Here is a 20803-nt window from a genome sequence, read left to right on the forward strand (position 1 = left end):
GTTGTGTTAAAATCATCAGCAACCCACGGTCCAGGCCTCTCAGTACTACAGAGCATAGGTTTCGATAGCTTTTCCATAATAAGTTTTGTTGATTTGCTTTCATTATAGAGCTCATATTTTTTTTTAAGTGTTTTTTTCTCTAAACAAAACTTTGCAGAGTCAATGAAGTTTGGTAAAGCCCAAAAGGCCACAGAGCTACTGTTTTGTACTTGGTTGCCAGGGAGCGTATCTCTGTCTGTGAATTTACAAGTTTGTCCCCTCCCCACCCATCCCTTTTTTTTGTTGTTCAAGGGATAACATTCCCATAAGCATCTCATATATCAGCACTTCAAGTACACTTATCTGCAGGAGATAAACACAAAGCCCAACATGCACAGTTTTTGCTAGAAATGGAATTATTTGCTGCAAAACTTAAAAGGAGGAATTATGACTACTCCTCCTTTAAGAACTTCCATTAAGCTTGTCTTCCATGGAAAATAAGTATGTTAGAGCATGACCTTGAAAAGGTTCACCCTGGAGAAAGAGCTTGCCATCATTTTGTTCTCAGTGTTAACCTCCTAGTTCCCAGTGTTCGAAGGCTTCAGTGAAATATACTCATGGTCAATAAATCTATTAGACAGAATTTGTTCCTGGCTACAATAGCAACAGAAATATGTTTCCAGTTGCACTAGCTACTCTCCAGAAGGAAGCGATGTTTAGGAGGACCAGGACATAGAGAAGCACTAATTTGTAGCCTTTAATCCTGGTTGATCAATAGTCCAGTGCAACAGGACTGCTTCTTTAAGCTGGTTAACACATGGGACAGATTTAAGGATGATGGTCTAAAAGCATTGATGAGAAAGCAGTTGTATTTTTGTGTATGCCTGAGGCTTAAGGAGCTGAGGAGAAGTCAAGAAATACTAAAATTTAGTTTACATTAACAAGATGTCTCTTGGGAAAGCATAACACTTCATCTTGTGTAAGTGTGAATGGTGTTACGTGAGAATCTGAAACCAAAGGGGAGGTTCTCAGATATTCCTCTTTTCTCTGATAGTAAAATATTATTTTTCTGCTCAAAGAGAGAATGAGGAACAGTCTGCAAATAGGTGATTGGGAATAAGTTTCTGTCTTCAGAAAAGTGAAAAAAAAATGAAGGAAAAGAAAGCCAGGTGTTTTGAGAGGAAATACTTTGCTATTTTTAGTAGCTCTATGGCAGAAAAGGAAAAATGTATTTGCTGAAGTAACAGCTCAAATTGTGGCTCAACATCCTCTAGAATCACAGAAAGAATGAAAGAGGACAAAGTACTAGAAAGTAGAACTTCAGCTCCTTTAGGATAGGAAAGAGTAGACCAACTCTACCAGTTGGTAATTATTTATGTCTCTGCCTTATTAACTTCCTCCCTTGAGGAACTGAACAGCTGCCAGCAGGTGAAACTGTTTTCTGTGGATGTAAATAACTCCCTGAAAGCAAGTAAACAATCATCCTGTTTCCTCACCTTTGCAGCACAGAGAGTTGTCCTTTGCAGGAGAGAGTATGGACAACAGGGGCAATATGAGGAAGCCAGGCTGGAGCTGGTGGGGAAAGGGAAATTCCCACATGACAAGCTTTAAATAGCTTCACCCCAAATCAACAGTATGAAACACACACCCATGCACTTGCCCTACCTATAGGTATCCCAGAAATCTAATCAGAAATATTTAGGGAGACCCAGGATCTGTTTGGCACTTGTTGATGAGTTAGCACTGGTAGACTTTGCCATTGCCTTTAGAGGAACAGCTTGTTCTTCAAACCAACACCTGCAGTGAGACCTTGACACAAACCCAGAGGTATTCAGTGAGGAGCTCTGTTGAAGGTTTGCCTGTGGCACAATGCAGCCAGCTCTTTACAGGGAATTTGGCGCTCATCCAAGCTTTTTTCCTCCAGTGTGTTTAGAAAGGTCACTGGTTAGAGGCTATGTTTAGCATTCCAGAGGCTGTTAGGAGCAGTCCACAAGGAGCTTTTCTGATTGTCTGAGAGGCAAGAGAGCTGTAGCTTGTTGGATTCTGCAAATCAGTTGGCAATTAATTGAGCTGTTTAAGGGTGGACTTGTCGAAGCTGACCTGCACTGTGGTGTGTAGCTCAGTGACAGTGACAGTAACTTAAAGAAAGCTGTGAAGGCAGCATGCACTGACTGCTGGCTCAGGCACAGCAGAGGGGGAAGGAGATGCTGCTCCACTGTGTTAGAGAAAAAGGTGCAAAAGGATTGTTGGTTTCTCTGGGAGTGGATTTACTTGGGACACAGGGAGGACTTGACCTTTGTTTTCACTACTTATCTGCAACACTTTTGTCATAACTCAGATACCACCTACAAACCAAACTCCACCTGTGGCTTCTTTCCAGCAGCCTGTGGTGGGCACTGAGCATAAACTGCTGCAAGCACACACAGGGGCACCACCAGCAGTGGCTAAACCCTGTCTGTGGGGCTGCTGTGTAAACCAGGGGTCCTGAATAGCCCCTCAAGGCTCTCAACTCCAGCCCTGTCCTGCGTCCCCCTCCAGACACACATATCCAAGGGGAAAGCAGTCCCACCTTCTTCACACTGAGGTGGTCCATCCATGAACTGCTACCTCTGTTGGGCAATTATGTACTGTGAGATCACTGCCTGAAACAGAACCCCTCTGGACTTGTATTTGGTTTTGTATCTACCTTGACACACTCCTGTTATTTTTACCTTCTTAAGTCTATCTGACTCTGGCTGAGAATACCAGAAACCATCCCTTATCTGTCTCAAATTGAATTTCACAGCAATTCAAGGAAAAGATAGGCAGATCTACTTTCACGTTGGTTGTGAGGAGTAGTAATGAGGTTCCTCCATTCCCTCTCACTTCAGCAGGTTGCTGTGTCCTCACGGAAATTACAGCCTGCCCGCAGCAGGGTTATTAGTGTGTCCCAGGTCTGTTTGGGATTACATGGGAAAAGGAAGACTGGATGTGTTAGAAATCTAAAGCACCACCACTGGGGGACGTTTCCAGCATTTTGGGGAGTTGGTATCAGAAAAGGAGTTCTTGGTATTGGGAAGGTCTTGGTTCAAAGCACCTTGTGTACCATCTTCTGGGACTCAAAACTGGACAGTAAAGACTGCCAGAGAGCCTGGAGGAAGCCAGCAGAAGAATATCACATTGAGTGCATTTCTGAGCAGTAAAACTGAGAGCGTGGGTTGGTTTGTTTGTAGTACTGAACAGACAGCTTTTTATTGCACTTACACACACTAGAAAAACATATTTGTTTCTGTGTTTTGGATTTTCTGTGTCATAGGTAATGCTGTATATGCTGGCTGGACAATTTTTTTTTACTTCCCATTATTCATGGAAGGAATAAAATGGAGATAATCCTGTTTAACATCTGACACGTTTGCACAGCTCTTGTGCTGGAGGTCTCCTGAGCTGCTCCCTGTGGATGTGTTGCTCCAAGACACGGCAGCCTACATGCACTCGCTTTAATCTGGCTGGATCAAACCCTGAGGGTCTGAGACACACTGAGATCTGTGCCCACAGGGCCTTAACATACAATTGTCTGGGTAACTAGAACCACTTTTAATGTCTATTAACACTTCTTCTCTCCACATAAATTGCCTGGCTGGAAAATAAGTATGGTCTTCTCATCACATAAAAGGGGAAAATCGCTGAGATTGATTTAGGATTTTCAACTAAGGGCACTTAAGGGCTGTGTCTTTCAGCCATGGTGGACTCAAAAAGAGAACTTTTTTGCTTAATGAAACACATCTTTCTCCAGTGACAAACTCCTCGCAGGAATGCTACCACCACAATTTGCTGCTGAGCTGTGCAGGAGAACCAGATCTGCAGCACGTGTCTAATTCCATACAAATCATTGCAGCCCTCTTTTCTACATCTATTGTTTCTGTGCCTCTTTGCTGTGATGAGAAATTATTGGGAACACATCTTCACTATCAGTTCATGGCTTACTGATTGACTAGGTGAATGAGCTTGCTTTCTTTTTCTTTTGGGGGGTTCTTTTAATGTTTGGGGTCTTTTTTGGTTGGTTGATTGGGGTTTTTTGTGTGTTTTTTTTTGTTTTGTTTTGTTCTTTTGTGGTTGTTGCTGTTCTTGATGCTCTCACTCATTAATCTGTGCTTGTCTTGGACTTTGTCCCCACTGCAACTGAATCTGTACTCAGCTCATGTGAGCTGCCCTTGCTATTCATTGGGAAGGAGTGACACTCACTGGCCAGAGGATATAGTGCCATAAATTAAGAGCATTTAAAGGGTCCTTTGAGTGGTTTTAATGTGTGATTTGGAAATGGAAAAAGAGAGAGTCTCAATACATAAAACCAGGAGAGAAGCAACAATTAGCTCGAAGTTACAAGACCTGCAGGCTGTGTTGGCAGTTTGGGGTCCCTTAGTAAGAAACAGGCACCAATTGTCCTCTCTTTTACATCCTTATGCATCTACAGCTTGGCACTGTGGATGATTTTTTTCTTGATTTTTTGGTAAGCCTCTTTTTTTTAGTTGCTTTTTCTGAAGCCTAAAAGGAGATGGGGTTGAAGACGTAGTGATAATATCTACATATGTAAGAATATTGGTTTTTCTCTTTGCTTCTCTTAGAGTGGAAAAGGTGTAAAGTGCACTGTCATCCTCAGGGTCTTGGTAGAAAATATTTAGAATGTGAATTTCCCCTGGATTTTTATGTATTACTAGTGAGTGCAGTAAAAGAAGACAAAGGTATTTTGAAAGGAGATAATTGAAATGGCAGGGATCTGGAAGCACCTAGGAGTCTGTACTCAGAAGAAGTGACCATCTCTTTGTACATGCATTTTGCCGATTAAATTGTGTAACAATGGCAGGAGTAGAACAACAGTGTCAGAGAAAAAGATGAGAACCAACAGACTGACTAGTTTGGAGAAGTGCTTGCTACATCTCTGCTGGAGTTGTTTGGTATGCTGGGTTTTTTGTGTCTTTCTCCATATACTCATCACTGGGATTGCTAATTGGAAGTAAAAGGTGTCTGGATAAAGAAACTCCCTGGTGGAGCACAGCATCCAACAGAGGGGGGTACTCAGTACTGATCTCATATTAAATGGATAAGAAAAAGAGGTTCTTATGACCCTGCTGACCTTACTTTTACACCTGCATTTTCTTTACATGGAAAGCAGTGCTGCTGTGTTAAGAAAAGGCAGAAGTTCTGCAGTTTCCCAAGCCTAGACTCTTCTAGTGTTGGACACTGGCAATACCCTTATGCTCTGAACCCCTTATTGATGTGTTCTTTTCCATTTGCCAAAGGCTGGCTTGTGGTTCAGTATCTCTCCTCAAGGCTTTGCTCTTATTTCCCTTTTGGAGCATCACTCTCCAGGAATGCCGGGTTCTGTCCCCTCTGCTGGTTTATCTTTGGGCAGTGCAGCAGCTCATTGAAGCAATAAATCATCTTTATTATGCCTTGGAAAGGTCTCTGTATCCCCTATAACATAGCACTGTTTTCAGAGATAAACATTTGGGGATGGGAGTAAAACTGGTGAATAATAGATTTGGCAATTTGTGCGTGTTGAAGCAAAAGGAGTAGCAGGATTGAGTAAAGGGTTGTGGAACTCATAAATCATGAGAGTGTGGCTAAGATCTGTCCCAAGCTAGAGGTGCTGTTACCCTTGACTAAGATGTGTTGTCTGGATCCCTTTTCCCTTTTATTGTGGCTCAGGATAGGTCACCATTGAAGAAATTCAGAGACAGTTGCACATGTAGACCTCTAACCACTGCTGAAGAAATCTGTTTATTAGTGGTGGCCCTGATCTTCTCAAATCTCCACTTGTTGTTAAATAGTGTCAGAGTCCTTCCAGAGCTAGCTGAAAGAAAGCAGGACTTTTTTTCTTTCTTTACATCTTCAAATCCAGTTTTAGGCTTGAAGAGGTCAGCTGTTGTCTATGTGGCAGCTGAGAAACAACTGTCTCTCCTTGCCTGTGTTAGCACATACTTATGGTGTATGAATGACCGCACCAAACATGCCAGAGAATTGTTTTCAGTGTTCATTATCCCCTGTTCAATGTTTCTGGGGATCCCAAGGCAGTCTAAAACTCTGAGGCACTCTAAAAAGAGAAAAACGAAAGCTGAAGGGCCCCATAGATATCAGCATTCTCCCATTTTCCCTGGTTCTAGTTGTGGTTTGAACATTCTGCATAAAGAATATTGGCTCAGCCTACCCTCCATCTGAAACAAACATGTTTTTGGGGTATTCCACATCCAAGCAGTTTTTTGCAAGTGCCAAACCTGTATCTGTGTTTGTCTTTCTCTCTCTCTCTCTAGATACATATATAAATATGAAGTGCATTTTTGAGTAAATAAATGCAACAGGTTGCCCAGGGAAGTGGTAGAATCACCATCCTTGGAAGTATTTGAAAAATGTGTAGATGTGGCACTTAGGGTTTCACGGTGGACTTGGAAGTGTTGGGTTGATGTTTTGACTCAATGGTCTTTGAGACCTTTTCCAACCTAAATAATTCTGGGATTCTGTATTGTGTGCTCCTTTATATCTGTGTGCACACATGTACTGCTGAGGCCCCAGCCTTAGGTGGAAAAGTTCCTGAGGTAAGCCCAAAAGCACAGCATGGGCTGTGAGAAGAGAGGGAAAAGCAGGAGTGAGGAAGAACCTCTGAGCACCAATGTGAGAGGAGTGGGGGGGGGAGGGGACGAGGAGCTCCAGGTTCCAGAGCAGATATTCCCCGCAGCCCCTGGAGAAGGTTTATCCCGAAGGACTGCAGCTTGTGAAAAGGCCCACTATGGAGTGGGAGGGGGAGGAGCAGGAGGAGGAGGAGCAGGAGGAGGAGGAGCAGGAGGAGGAGGAGCAGGAGGAGCAGGAGGAGGAGCAGGAGGAGGAGCAGGAGGAGGAGCAGGAGGAGGAGCAGGAGGAGGAGCAGGAGGAGGAGCAGGAGGAGGAGCAGGAGGAGGAGCAGGAGGAGGAGCAGGAGGAGGAGCAGGAGAGACAAAGTGTTGTAGTCTGACTGCAACCCCACATTCCCCATCCCTCTTTGCTGCTTGGGCATGTGTGAGGGAGGGAGGGACAGGAGCTGGGAGTTAGGGACAGGAGCTGAGCCTGGGAAAGGGAGGTCAAGGGGACATGTTTTAGTCTTCTTCCCCACACTTTGTGCAGGACTTAAGGTTTGTTCCTGTCGAGTTTTATGAGATTCCTGTACATCTGTTCTGTAGCTTGTCCAGGAACCACTAACCAGGGGCTCTGCCCTCAAGCTTAGTGACCAAACTCCTGGGCTTGTGTCAGGTGTGGACTTGATGAGGTGCCTTTCATCTGTTCTTCTGGAACACTGATAAAAGTGCCCACTGGAGTGAGACTGTGGATAAACTCCAAAGAAGTTCATCTTGTCACTGGTCTCTAGGTTGTACATGAGTTTTCCCCCTTCCTGATAAGCTTTTCCACTGATAATTTTCATGTAAAAGCTACCAAAACCCATTGAGTGTAGTTTGTGTCTTCGTTAAGTTGTGCAGCAGTCAGTGAAACATGAAACATTCACGATGACAAGCTTCCCTGAGAAATAAACTTGATTATGTGAAATTTGCCTATTGATTTTACTGTGTTCAGCCTTCCTGTCATTTTTATTCCATGGTCTGAAAGCTGAATGAAAGCAAAATGATGGTACTCATTTGACTTGGAAGAATTAACTGATTAAACACAAAGTATTTGTGATGAAAAAAGTTATGTGAATGAGAGAGAGAAAAAACTAGATCTAGATTTACAGTTCAACTTGACAAGTCACTAAACACTGTTTTCTTTTTACAGATTTCTCCTGGTGCTGATTTGTTTATTATTCAGTGTGCTGTCTACTATAGAGCATTATTCTGAGTTTGCCATTGGAACCCTTTTCTGGATGGTGAGTGAACTTTTTTGGGAAGAACTGATAAGTTTGACTAAACCTAAATTGCTTTTGCTGACCGAGGGAGATAAGTGTTAAAAATCCTCATGCAAGGCATGCTACCAGGACATTTAAAGAGTGGCTGCTTTCATTAAAGAAAGGTCACAGTTTAATAGGGACGATTATTTTCTAGATCCTTGAACTATGAGGCCACTTTTTAGATTATCAGTTTTTATAAACTTGCTTTTCCCGAAGTGTATCTCTTACAGTGGACAACTGGTGTTCATCAATCTTAGGCAGCATGGAACAGGATATTCTATAGGAATGATTTTTTAAAATGTCTATTTTCTAAGTCTTATGGTAAAAAGTTGGCCAAGAACGTTGCTTTTCAGAGGTGAGTGATTTCTGTCAGCCTGGTTTGCTGCCATACAGAACAGGAAGGAAGAGCTCCTATCACACTGCTGTCACCAGTGATTTGGGTTTGAAGTTGGTGCTTGCTTGTGGGGAATCAAAAGTACAAATAACTTTCATGAAGATGCTAGACAATGTCCCTCCTCTGTTCTCACCTGCCTCTATTCACCTTTGGAGAGTGAAAAATGGAGATTAAACATCCTTGATAAAACTAGCCTAAATAACCTTCAAACGGTTCCTTGCAATATTTGTATTTTAGCCACTCAAATCCTCTGATCTCAGTGTGTGATGATTTCAGTATTCTTATTGTAGTTTCCTTTTCCTAAGTGGTGGCCTTTAACGTGATAGGATTTGTTTTTCCATCTGGTTTGAAAATAAAAATCAGTTACTTCTTTGTTTTCCTATGGCTTAGGCTACATTAGCATGTGCAGCTTTTGTGTGCAGTTGACTGAGCCATCATTAGATCCCAGAGTTATTCTGATACCTTGATTAAAGTTAATCCTGTAACAAATGTTGCTTGGCCTTTAAGCCACACTCAGTGTCAAACAAAGTGCAGTGTTCTGCCAATCATGTGTGGTCCTCTCCTGTTCCCTGAGATGTGGTGAGCCGTCACTGGGAGCAGTGATCCTGGCTCAGCTGATTGTTTCTGTGCAGATGGAAAGTGCATGCACAGACACATTGTTGGACAAAGAGTAACGAGATGGAGACAGATGTGTGGCTCTCAGAGTGCTCACATAGCACTGCCAGCTATTTTTAGGTGTTGTTATCATCTAACAAATGAGTCATCCACACTCAATGGAACAATTTCTTGGTCTCCTTGTGTCACAGCCTTACTCTGGAGGATGCCTCTCTGGAGTTTTTCCTCCTGCTTTTTCCTTAGTTTCCTTCCTAGAAACGGCCAGCACAGAGCGTAGCTGTTCTCCTGGCTACTGTAGAGTCACTTGCCTCGAATGCATTTGTCTTAAAACTTGGTTTGGTTTGAAATAAATTCCTTTCAATTACAAAAGACTGGTTTTAGAGCTAATTAAATCAGTTCTTTTTCATAGAGTTGGGAGACTTCTTTTTACCAGGAGCTAAATGGTTGGACTCCTGCTTGGAGCACTTCTTCCCACCGTCACCTGAAGGAATTTCCAGCTGGGTGTCCCATTTGAGCCAGGAAAGCGTTCACCCCCCAGAAGTGTGGAGATCGCTGTTCTCTTTACTCCTGGGAGGATCTGACTCTGGTCTACTTCATACCACAGCTGACTGTTCATGGAACCAGAGTTTTCTCCCTCAAAAATATGGAAACCTGTGCCTGTGCATTCTTCCTGCGCTCTTGAAAGTGGGAACAGAGGACACTGCCAGTGTGGTGAGAAACAAAACTGGGCCAAAGCATCTACTGGATCAAGTTCAAAATGAAATTGGTTTGTTTGTCTCCTGAGTGAAGGTCCCTGTAATTGCATAGCCCTCAGCAGCAAATAAATGCTGGCGTGTGATGCTCATGGTATTTTCCCACTTGTGAAAAAACAACTTTTCATTATATTGAGGTAGATTAGCAATTGGGAAGGATCAGTTTCAAAAATGTCCTGTTGAAAGTTGCCTGACAAGAGGGATAGCATTTGGTACTTGAAGACATTGAAATGTTTTTGTATTTTCTTAGGGAGGGTGAGATGGTGTGCCAAATACAATTTTGGATAATATGGGTCACTGGAGTAAAGATGAGACATTGGTAACAGATGTAGCTATAGATGTGTCCTGAGACACCAGAGTCTTGTGTTTCAAAGGGGTAATTATGTTAATGTTCTTAAGACATCTGGATGATCCGTGATAATTTCTTGTCAGGTGTGAAACCAATTCAGACAAGCTCTGTGAATATACCAGAGAGACAATATCAGAGTGTTCTTAGCTTGAATGGAAAAAGGGGACTGAAGAAGCAGTTGCTAGAACTTAGAGTAAAAAAAGCCCCAAATGTTTACATTCCTCCCCCGATTCCCTTAGCATATGTTCTCAAGTCTCTGACAGTTCAAGTGAATTCTGGAGGAAAGGAATATGACTTTTAGCCCCGTGTTTCAGTGTGAAGGCCAAACTGTTGTCTTTGAGATGATTGAAAACATTGCATAGCCACAGCTTCTGGTACAGGCTGATGCTGTGCCTCCCTTCTGCCATAATTGTTTTCTTCGATGCTCTTGCTTGGGCTCAAAGGAAGCTTCTGTTCTTGGCACTTACAAAGGGAAGATGATATGCCAATCTCCCTCTGATCATCACTGTGGTAAAATCAGTTTACTTCCGTGATAGTAGGACTGGTGAAATTGCTTGTCTTGAACTTGAAACGTTGGCATTTGAAGGAAGTTTTTGTTCTCATACCACCAAGTATTTTGTGTGTTCACTGTCACTCTTAGAAGAGTTTTTCCTAGCTCTGTCTGACATACTCTAATTACATTTTTTCATATATACAGATTGTATGAGCTCTGTTAATCCCTGATTGGATTTCTTTCCCTCCTCTGACTATTTAGCAAGCCAGCAGCTGAGGGGAGTGACAGTGGCATTGGCACAATGACGTGTATTGGTAAACACCGACAGAATGGGTAATGAAGAACGCAGCTCTTCCTGAATCTTTCATACTTACAGAGAGAAGCCTGGAGGTTCCAACAGTGTTAAAAATGGATCAGAATGACAAAGTACATGTTATTTAACAATGCACAAAGCTTTAATGCATGTACTGTTGATTTTTGTTCAGATTGTGCCTGCAGTGTGGTATGAAAATGAATCTGTAGCTTCCCCAGCCTTGTTTGGTATCTGTAGCTGTACCAGTGGAAGATTTCTCACTGGTCTGTCCAGCAGTACTTAGGATCTGGTGCATGAGAAGTTCTTGTACAGTGTGTGGGGAAACATGCACAGTGGAACAAGGCACAGTTGTGAATGAAGTGTTTGCAACACTCAGGACGATCCTGAGTTACAGCTGAGTTTCATCCCCAGTTGCCCCAGCTTTAGGTAACATTTTATCCTCCCATTTTGTATCAAGTTTTAGTTCTCTAATAAGACAGTTATAATTTTATCTGGTTCTATGATGATTCTGTTGAAAAAGTATTTTTAAAAGTTGCCAAAGCCTCTTAATTAGGCTTTTCCCTCTACAGCAAGACGCTGTAATGTTTTCTTGATGATCTACTAGTTTGTGTGTCAGTTTTGGTTTGTAAATGGCATCTGGATCTTTCAGGATATGGCATGAAAAAATAAGCTATAAAGTGGGCCAGGTGTACTTCCTCCTTTGAGGATTTATCTGTTTTCATGGTTAGAGGTCATATATTTTTCTACCAGGAGAGGTCACCATGGTAGTTTGTAAAAGACTGATTTTTATTCTTATTTAATTGAAAAAGACCGTGCAACAACAGAGCTTCTTAGCTTGTGGGATGACTTTCACTAATTGTGCCAGTCTAAAAGCAAGAACAAAATATTATTTTCATCATATACATGATGTTTTTACACACTGTGAGTAACAGCAGAGTAATTAATCAATTTGTATAATGACAGTGTTACAGGAGTAAGGGAAAAGTTTTCTCTGATTTAGTATCTTGATGTTAATTACCTTTTAAATTTAAGCATGCCAAGTGTATTCTTGACTTGGAAAAAATAGAATGGTTTTGCTATAAATCCCATTGATTCAACTTTGTTAATTTAGTTTTAATTGTGTGCCATGGAGGAGGTAATGTGGCTATTGCACTGGAATGAAGGAGGGATTGTAGATAGTGCTTATCTCAACATGCTTTCCGATTCAGAGCACATAATCCAAATGTGGATCAGTGCAGCATTTTCTGGCTAAATGGTAATGACAAAACTGTGTTTGGCTAAATGGCAAAATGACAAAATTGATCCTCTGGATTGGACCCAATGCTTGGTTATTTCAGTGTTGTGTCTCTGTCAGTCTGTTTTCAATGAAAAAAAAATAGGAGACTTTTTAAAAAAACTATTCTATATTAAAATAGCTGAAGTGCTTCTGAGTCTCTTCTTTGGCTTTCACCAGGGGTCACCATGTTCTGCTCACATTCTCCGGCAGTTTTCTCAGGCTTGCTGGTTAAGACTTTGAAGGGCACTTGATATCCTACAAGCAGAGCCACAAGCAAGGATAGTGCTAGTGTTCCAGCTTCCATCACCTTTCCTGTTTCAGCAGGGCTGGATCCCAGATTCCAGTGGTTTTTCTGGATGAGTTCAGGCCCTGTGGTACCTCTTCCTTTTGGAGACAGACTTTATGCATCTGCTTTCCTCCGAGGGATTTCTTTGCTGGAAGAAGCACCACCATCTCTCCCAAACACGTGAGCACCTGTAGTTCACAGCACTGCTGCACCAGAGGGTACACAATTCCCTCAAAGACTCTATTTTCAGAGTCCTCACTTGTTGCCTCTATTGTTAGCCCTTACTGCCCTCTTGGTTGCTGCAAATTCTCCTGTAGTGACTACGTTTAGCATGGATTAACACTTCTATGTTGGCAAATTCTGTTGGAGAAGAGGCTGAGATGTGAAGTTAGAAGTTCCCACACCAGCTGCTGCTTAAGTTTTTCAGGCCAGAGACTCACATTGTGGCTGTATTTAGGAGTCAGGCCTTAAGAGGAGGATCTTGTAGAAGATGTTTTTGGCTGCAGATGGGTCCTTGTTGTTACGTGGCTTTCCCAAAGTCACTGCTCAGTTTGGGGTTTATATGATTTTTTTCTGCATCACATGCCATGAACACACACATCCTCCTGCTCTAAATATAGGCAAGGCTGTCCAAAGTACTCAAACTTCAGAGTGCCAAGTGATAATTGGCTTACTTAAGCCAGCTAAGGCATGTCACTGTTTAACTGCTCTGGTTCTGAACTGGACATCAGTGTGGCTTTTCTCTTTGGAATAACACCATTTTCAAAGTGAGGGTTTTGAAAGGAGACCACACGTCTGCAGTGGAGGAGCTCTCTTGTTGCTTTTTGTTTGTCTCTACTTTTGCCTCATCTCCCATCTAAGCTGTGTAGTCAGGTCATCAAGTTCTGGGTCACCTCCAAGCTGTAGCAGAGGAGAAACAAGGTTGCAAAAAGGTTAATTGAGTGGTCTCTGTGATTTATGGTGAAGTGAGTGTATTCTAATATGCTTGAGGGCATTTTCTCCATGCTGTCAAAGCAGTCAGGGTTAGAAAGTTGAAAAGGAGGATTTTTTTATCTATTTCCTGCCTTTGTGCCAGTTTATAATTCTAAATCTGGTCTTTGCCATATAGCATGAACACTTTGGGCCTTCCGCAGCTCTGTTTGATAAAGTGATTGCACTTTGGTAGTGCAATACATGAAATTCACAGGTAGTCTTCCTGGTGGCCTCATCACATCATTTCTTACAGCTGATAATGGATTTCTTACAGGGTATCCCATAATAATTCGTGGGATTTCGTGATATTTGGGCAGTGTGTATTTCCTGGGTGACTGCAGGTGTTCGTGAGGTGTCCAGTCACATAAAGACACTGACAGGCAAACTGCCTCAGGAGAAAATACATTAATTCCTCTACACTATGGGAGACCCAGACTCCACAAGTGCAGAATACACATGAATAAAAAGAACCTTATGGCTCATAAGCATTTGCTGTATTCTTTTACTCTTGTAAACTTCTGAGAGAGAAAGCAAGGAGGAGAATCCCTGTTTCTTTCTGAGCTTCTTGTTGGTCTGTGGGAAGATGAAAAAATAGATCAGGAATATTATATTATTACAATACAAAGCACTATTAAAATAGAGATGGAATATTGTTTCATACATTAAACATATTAGGAAAAAAAATGAGTCCATGAGTCTTTCAACACATTCCATAAGCTCAAGTTGTCTGCTGAGTGATCTTGCTGAGTTGCCATTGTTTTTCTGGAATCAAATGCAACTCTCAAGCTTCTCAATGTGAATTATAATTCAATTATTCTTGTGGGTTAAATTACCTTGTGCCTAATGCACCACAGAACATAATGAATGATTGCTGTGTGCTTTGCAGATGTCTGAAATAGAAATCTGTGTGCAGTAAGTAAGGCTGAGACTAATTAACGACGGGCCAACTCGTAATTCCCTTAGTCAGCTTTGACTCACTGGGGCTCTGTGGAGTTCTCTGTGCAAAGGGGTTTCAGAATGTGGCCAAGAGACTTGAGAAAGTCTCTTGGCAGTGAGGGGAAGGTGGAGAGACACATGCAGATTTTTTTCAGTTCCTCTCCTCAAAATATTGATACCCTCTCAAATCAAAAGGTTAAGAAACATAGAAATAATTATTTAAAATTCTGAAGTGCATATGCATGTTGGATAGATTCCACTCCAGGAGCAAAGCTAAACCCTTCCCCTTCTACCAGAGAGGGTCCCTTCAGGGACATGCTGGGGGGAGCTGGAAGGCTTCTGTGAAGTTAAGAATTCCAGGCACTAACCTACTGAATCTCCTTCATTCTCTATTTGATTATATTTGCCTTAGTGGTGTTTTTTCAGAATTAAGCAATTGAGAAAAAAAGTCCTGCTCAAAAATAGTTGGGGCTGTAGTTGATTTTCTTTGGAGAAAAGTTGTTACCTGCTTAAATAGGATTAAAAAATAACTCTTCCTCTGTGAGTCACCCAGCTCACTTGAATGTGGCTGTTACAGAGGGAGCACCATGTGCTTCCCTCGTGAGTGTACGGCTTCATTCCATGCAGGAAACAGCAAAGAGCAATAAAATGAAAGACAGGCATGCTCCTAGTAGGAAGTCAGCAAATTCATCTTATTTATCAGGTGTGCATGGAAATGTTTTGTTTTTTATTCTTTTAGGAAATGTTAAATCCATTTGTATCCAAACAACTGACTTCTAAAGTTTGAGTGCATTGGTTTCACCTAAAAGTTGTAAGTGTGAGTAAGTTAATGGTACTATAGGACACTTAGCAGCATTTGGCATTTTTCTTCTCTGTGTTGGGTATTCTATTTTCACACAGGATGTCTGTCATCTTTGTAAGAGCCAGCATGATGGTAGAAAATAAATATTTTCAGTATCAGTAGGTTTTCATAGCATTTGAGTAGCTATTAAACTAAACAGGTCACTAAATGGACATTTTCAACTGTAAGGACTGGAAAACCTTGAAGACAGGTTATCAGATTAAATCTGGGGCATAAGTACACGTGTGCAAACATTTGGACTATTAAACCTTTATGCCTCTTTCTGAGGCTTCATTGTCTGGAGCTGCCATTCCTTGATTGAATCTCCGTGAGCACACACTATTCATTTAGCCATCCCACTTCCTCCTTTTACCCCAGCACCTAAATATTCCAATAAAAAAAGTGAAGAGAGCCTTGTGTGTGCTCTCCACCTAAAACACAGCTGCAGCTGAGAAAATACCCTTCTTTTTCATGTGTGCACTTTAATCACTCCAGCGAACTTCCCTCTCCTGCTTCTCCAGTGCAGTTATCCATAACCAAACTGGGATAGATTATAAATTCCAGGTTATATATTTAATTTACACACACACACACACATACCTGTGTAAAAGTGTTGGGTTTCTGTGTTAATGTGAGCATTTTTTATTTGGTTGTCAATGACATTCTTGGATAAAAAGCTGATGGCTTTTCCACAAGGGTTTTTTATTTGACTGATTGAATTAGATATGGGTGGAAGCTATTTGTATACGTATTTCCCTTTAAGCTTATTTTTGCATTTTTTTCATTAAATTAATAAAATGAAATTCTACTAATAACAGCATGAACATGACTATGTATTATTTTATTATTAATTTGAGGTGGGGAGGGACGACTTATGCAGTGGCTAGACTTCAGAAAACTAAAAATACTTCCAAGATGAAATTAATTTGAGGACAAGGACTGTTATAGGTGTGCTTTGGGTCTTTTTCCCAGATGAGGGAGAAACACAGAGTAATGGAATGCTGCTACTGACTTTAGCAGAGGTGTTAGATAGCACATACTCAGTTTAAAATCTGTAATTAAATTCTTTTGTTGGTATTCCTGTGGCAATTTGAGTTGCCATGATCAGAACAGGAAGAGACTGTGACAATGTGAGTGTGAAGAATCAAGTCTGATATGGCTCTTATTTTTATGAAGTAATGGTTTGTTCCCACTTGTTATTTTTTATTTCAGTTTCATTAGAAGAGTTCATCCCTGGCTTTCTGTTGATGCAAAACTGCTTTCCAGGTTTCCAGGATCTGCTCAGAATCCTTCATCATGCATTTCTTCCTTGACCACTTCCAGGAGAAGTGGAAAAACACTGCTGGGAGCCTAAATCAAAAGGCTCTGTGGGTTCCTTGTAACTGTAATCCCATTTTGAAAGCAAGAGTTCTGGAAAATTGCAGAAAGCTGGAGAAAGATCTCAAACTGACACACAGATGGATGTGAATTTAGTTTGCAGATTGTTTTTTTGCTGATTTTGTTCTGGTTCATATTTTGTCCACAAGTTCTCACCATCATTTGTTACCATTTCAGTGAGAATTAGTACTTTTTCCCGACTTTCCAGAAAATTGCTGGGTTGTTGTTTTTTCCCTTCACCAGAAGGTAAATGAGAGGCAATAAATTTAAGGCTCTGAAAAGTGTTTATGTGTAGAAGAGGAAAAGGAGGGAAGTTAGGGCTGTTTTTTGAAGGTGAATTTAGTGAGGTGAAGCTTGAACAGCCTTGGCAGCTCTGGAAATGGATGTCTCCTATCTTGCATTAGGAGTACACACAACAAGAGTGTAAATGTCATAGTCTTCCTTGGTTTTTTGAGGGACCACCTGCAGTGCTGTGCTGCTCGTCCAGTTTCCATGCTTTTTTGGTCTTTGGCCTTTCTGAGGCTGCCAACAAATGTGTTAATGGCTGTGGTTTTTGGTAATGTGGACACCTGTCCAAGACAAAATGAACTGTGATTAGTAATTAATGTCAAATTTGTTGAAGATGGAAGTTCCTGCTTTTCCTCCTTCATGACAACAATTTATTTTTCCTTTCCATGGACTGTGCAACCTTATTGACTTCATCAGGGTTTTCTGGACATAACCAAGAGGGCTTCTGAGAATAAGATATCCTCAGGCCAGATGTAGTTTTAATTTCACCTTTTAAAAGTGCCCTCAGAGGATAATCAAGGAAAATCTAAGAAGTTTTTGCTTCCTTGGCACTTCTCTACTTGTCTCCTTTCTACACAACTTTTCACCTAAGTGACCCAGTGTTTGTAATATGCAGGTCCATGAAAATGATTCTTCCACTGCCATAAACAGTGGTCTGCTTCCCTTGGTGGAAATAAGCGATTCCTAAGAAGAAAAACAAAATGCTACTGAGCTAACAGGAACCTGCTAAAAATCTAGACAATTTAATAAGTGAGAGAGTATTTTGCAAGATTCCAGAAATGCAAGAGTTGTTTTGTTTGGAGATTGTTTTTGGGCTTTGATTTGACTGTTATACTTGAATAAATATTTCTGCTTAGATTGCAAACAGAATGCAAACTTAGAATTAGTTGTGGGTTCTCTAGATAAGACATACACTAAAAAATGAAACTTGGGGAGTTAATTTGCTGTGTATTTCCTTGTGCTTCTGCCTTGAAAATGGCTGTAAGATTTCTTAGTTTTGTACTAATCCTTGGTTTTAGTCAGGCTGAAAGTACCATGCAAAAAAAGAGGAAGACTGTGCATATTTTCTTGGTTCTCATCCCAGGCAATCAAGGAGGCAGAATTGAATACAGAAGTGTTAACCTAACTTGGTTAAAGATTAAAATTGACGTGGATTTTTGCGTATTAGTGTAGAGTTTTTTCTTATCTTTTTTTCAGCTTTGAAATATTTTGGTCTCTCTTAAGCCATTCAGAATGTCAGTTTTAAAATCCAGTTAGTATTGTCATTCAGTGAAAATTTTCATTTAAGCGTGTTTTGCTTTTTGGGTGCTTTAGAATTCCCCAGATGCAGATTGCAAGCACGTTGAAGTTAAAATGCAAACATTTTCCAAAGCTGTAACTCATGTAGTAGGTGTTTGGTGACTCTGAATTACTGGATACAGTTTGGGTTGGAGCAAAGCCTAGAAGCCGTGCTTGGGTTGTGCTACCACACTGCAAGAGAGAGGAAAACAAGGAAGGGAGGAACAAAGATCTCAGTGAATGCCCCCATTGTGATCTTTACTCATCTGCTTTCTTGAGAAGTATTTCAAAGTACACATATCCTTGGTCATGTATGAGTGCTTCACAATGCAGTGCTGTAAAGGGGTGCAGTATTAAAATACTGATAATTCATTTATTTACATGCTGGATATACAGCTCACCACAGTCACCAATCTTTATGGGTGATTTTGTCTTCCTAGATATCAACTGGGAATGTCATACAGAGGACTCATACAGGAATGTCATACAGCAGCTTTCTGAGCATGTTGAAGATAACTTCTTGGTGCAGGTGGTTGAGTAGGAAAGGTGCCCTCCTAGATTTGTTGTTTGAGAGGGATTTGTGGGCAAAGTGGTGGGTGGTGGTTGTGTCTTGGTCACTGTGACCTTGAAGGAGCTGAGTTTCAAAAGTTGGTGATAGAAGAGAAACTGTCAGCAAAAGTTTGATCCTGGATGTGTGGAGAGCAGTAGGGGCTGGTTTGTAAAGTCTCTTGGGAATCTGCTTTTGGAGGTATTGGGGACTCTGAATGCTGGCCACCTTCTCCTTCTCAGAGCCTTCTCCTAAGAGCACAGGAGCAGGCAATTCCAAAGGGTTGGAAGTCAAGCAAAGCAGGGCAGAAGAGCAGCTTGGCTGAGCAGGGATCTTGTAGAACTTAGGCAGGAAAGGGGAGTATATGGGAGGACAGGTGACACGAGAGGAGATTCTGTCCCCAAGGTAAGGAGAAAATTAGTGCAGCAAAAGCTCAATTGGAGTTCAGGCAGGCCAGTACTGGGAAGGACAATAAAAAGGACTTCTAAAAATATGTTCATAGCAAAAGGGGAATCAGAAATAGCATTGGAACATGGCTTGATGAGATTGGTCACCTCAAAAATAGCCATGTGGACAAAGCAGAGGCATTTAATGTCCTTTTCACCTCTGCCTTCAACAACGATGGGCCCTGGGAAGTCTGGAGTTCTGTTGGGATACCATGACTGGGGGGATGATAAAATTTCAGTCCACCTTGATTTTGTTTGAGACTTGCTGATACAGCTGGATGTGCATAAATCGTGGGGCGTGGTGGGATGCATTCTAGCATACTGAAAGACCTGGCAGATGTCATTGTGGGACCTCACTCCATTTATTTTTCAATGGTGTTGGGAGTCTGGAGAGGTTCCAGCAAACTGAAAGCTGGCAAGCATTATCCCAGTCTTCAAGGACAAGAGGGAAGTCCCTGGTGATACAGACATGTCAGTCTCACTGCAGTGCCTGGTGAAATTATGGAGAAGGTTGTTTTGGGAGTTACTGAAAAACACTTGAGAGACAACACAGCCATTGGTTACAGCCAGCACGAGTTCATGGGGGAAAGTCCTGCTTAAACAACTCAAATTTATCCATAGTTGACTAAGGAAAGTCAGAAAATATGGGGTTTTTTGGATTTCAGCAAAGCTTTTGGTCCTGTCTGCACGGAATCCCTCTGGATAAATGCTCAACAAGCCCATGGTACACTGGGTGAGAAATGGGCACAAAGAGTTGGCAGTAAACAGGGTTACATCAGCCTGGCACTCAGTCACTGGGGGGACTCCAGGGCTCAACTTTACAGACAGTGCTCTCCAGTATTTTTTAAAATGATCTAGACTCAGAAATCGAATACACATTGAGTTAGTTTGACAGCAGTACTGGACTGGGGAGAGCTGTGAACTCCCCTGAGGGTACAGAGGCCTCACAGAGAGGTCTGGATAGACCAGAGAGCTGGGAAATCACCAACAGTATGAAAATTTACAAAAGCAAGTACTTTATTCTCCCCCTGTTTTGGTTATACGTACACATTGTGGGACAAGAGGCTGGAGAGCAGCCCTACAGAAAGAGGTGTGGGGGTTTTGATGGCAAGTTCAAAGTGAGTCACCAGTGTGCCCTGGCAGCAAAAAGGGTCACCTGTGTCCTGGGGTGCACAGGGTGGAAGGAGGGGATTGCCCCACCCTGCTCTGCACTGCTGCAGCCCCACCTCGAGTCCGGGGGCAGTTTTGGGTGTCTCAACAGAAGAACGACATCAGAACATGAGAGTGTGTCCAGAGGAGGGCAACCAAGGTGGAGAAAGGCCTGGAGGGCAAGGCTTGGGAGGAAGTGTCTGAGGTGTGGGGGTTTGTCCAGCTTGGAGAAGAGGAGCTTGAGGAGTGACCTATTGCAGTGGCAGCTTCCTCAAGGCAGGCAGAGCAGGAGGCTCTGATCTCCTCTCTCTGGTGGCCAGGGACTCGAGGAAAGGGAATGAACCTGCACCAGGGGACATTCAGAGGGGACATGAGGAAATGGTTCTTCCCTGAGAGTGTGCTTGGTCACTGGAATGGGTTCCCCAGGGAATGCCTGAGTGATCTCCTGGATGACACCTTCAGTCACACAGTTTGGTTTCAGGTGGCCCTGAAAGGATCATCCCACCTGGTGATCTCCATGGGTCCCTTCCAACTTGATGTGTTCTGTGATTCTGTACAAAAGTTGACCTTACTTTCTGGTTTTATGTTCATAAATTCTTTCTCATCATCTAGAAATGCTTCATATGC

The 20803-nt window shown here is 42.0% G+C and overlaps 1 protein-coding gene across 1 annotated transcript in view; it reads left to right on the top strand.

Annotated features, from left to right (window-relative positions):
* Positions 1-20803, top strand: part of LOC138104308 (potassium voltage-gated channel subfamily KQT member 1-like) — a 442109-nt gene that overhangs the window by 11064 nt on the left and 410242 nt on the right. Inside the window, exon 3 of the mRNA XM_069003421.1 lies at positions 7753-7843. Coding sequence (XP_068859522.1) covers positions 7753-7843 — 91 coding nt within the window. The remainder of the gene's footprint in view (positions 1-7752; positions 7844-20803) is intronic.

Source organism: Aphelocoma coerulescens, chromosome 1A (assembly GCF_041296385.1).
Source record: "Aphelocoma coerulescens isolate FSJ_1873_10779 chromosome 1A, UR_Acoe_1.0, whole genome shotgun sequence".
NCBI lineage: Eukaryota > Metazoa > Chordata > Aves > Passeriformes > Corvidae > Aphelocoma > Aphelocoma coerulescens.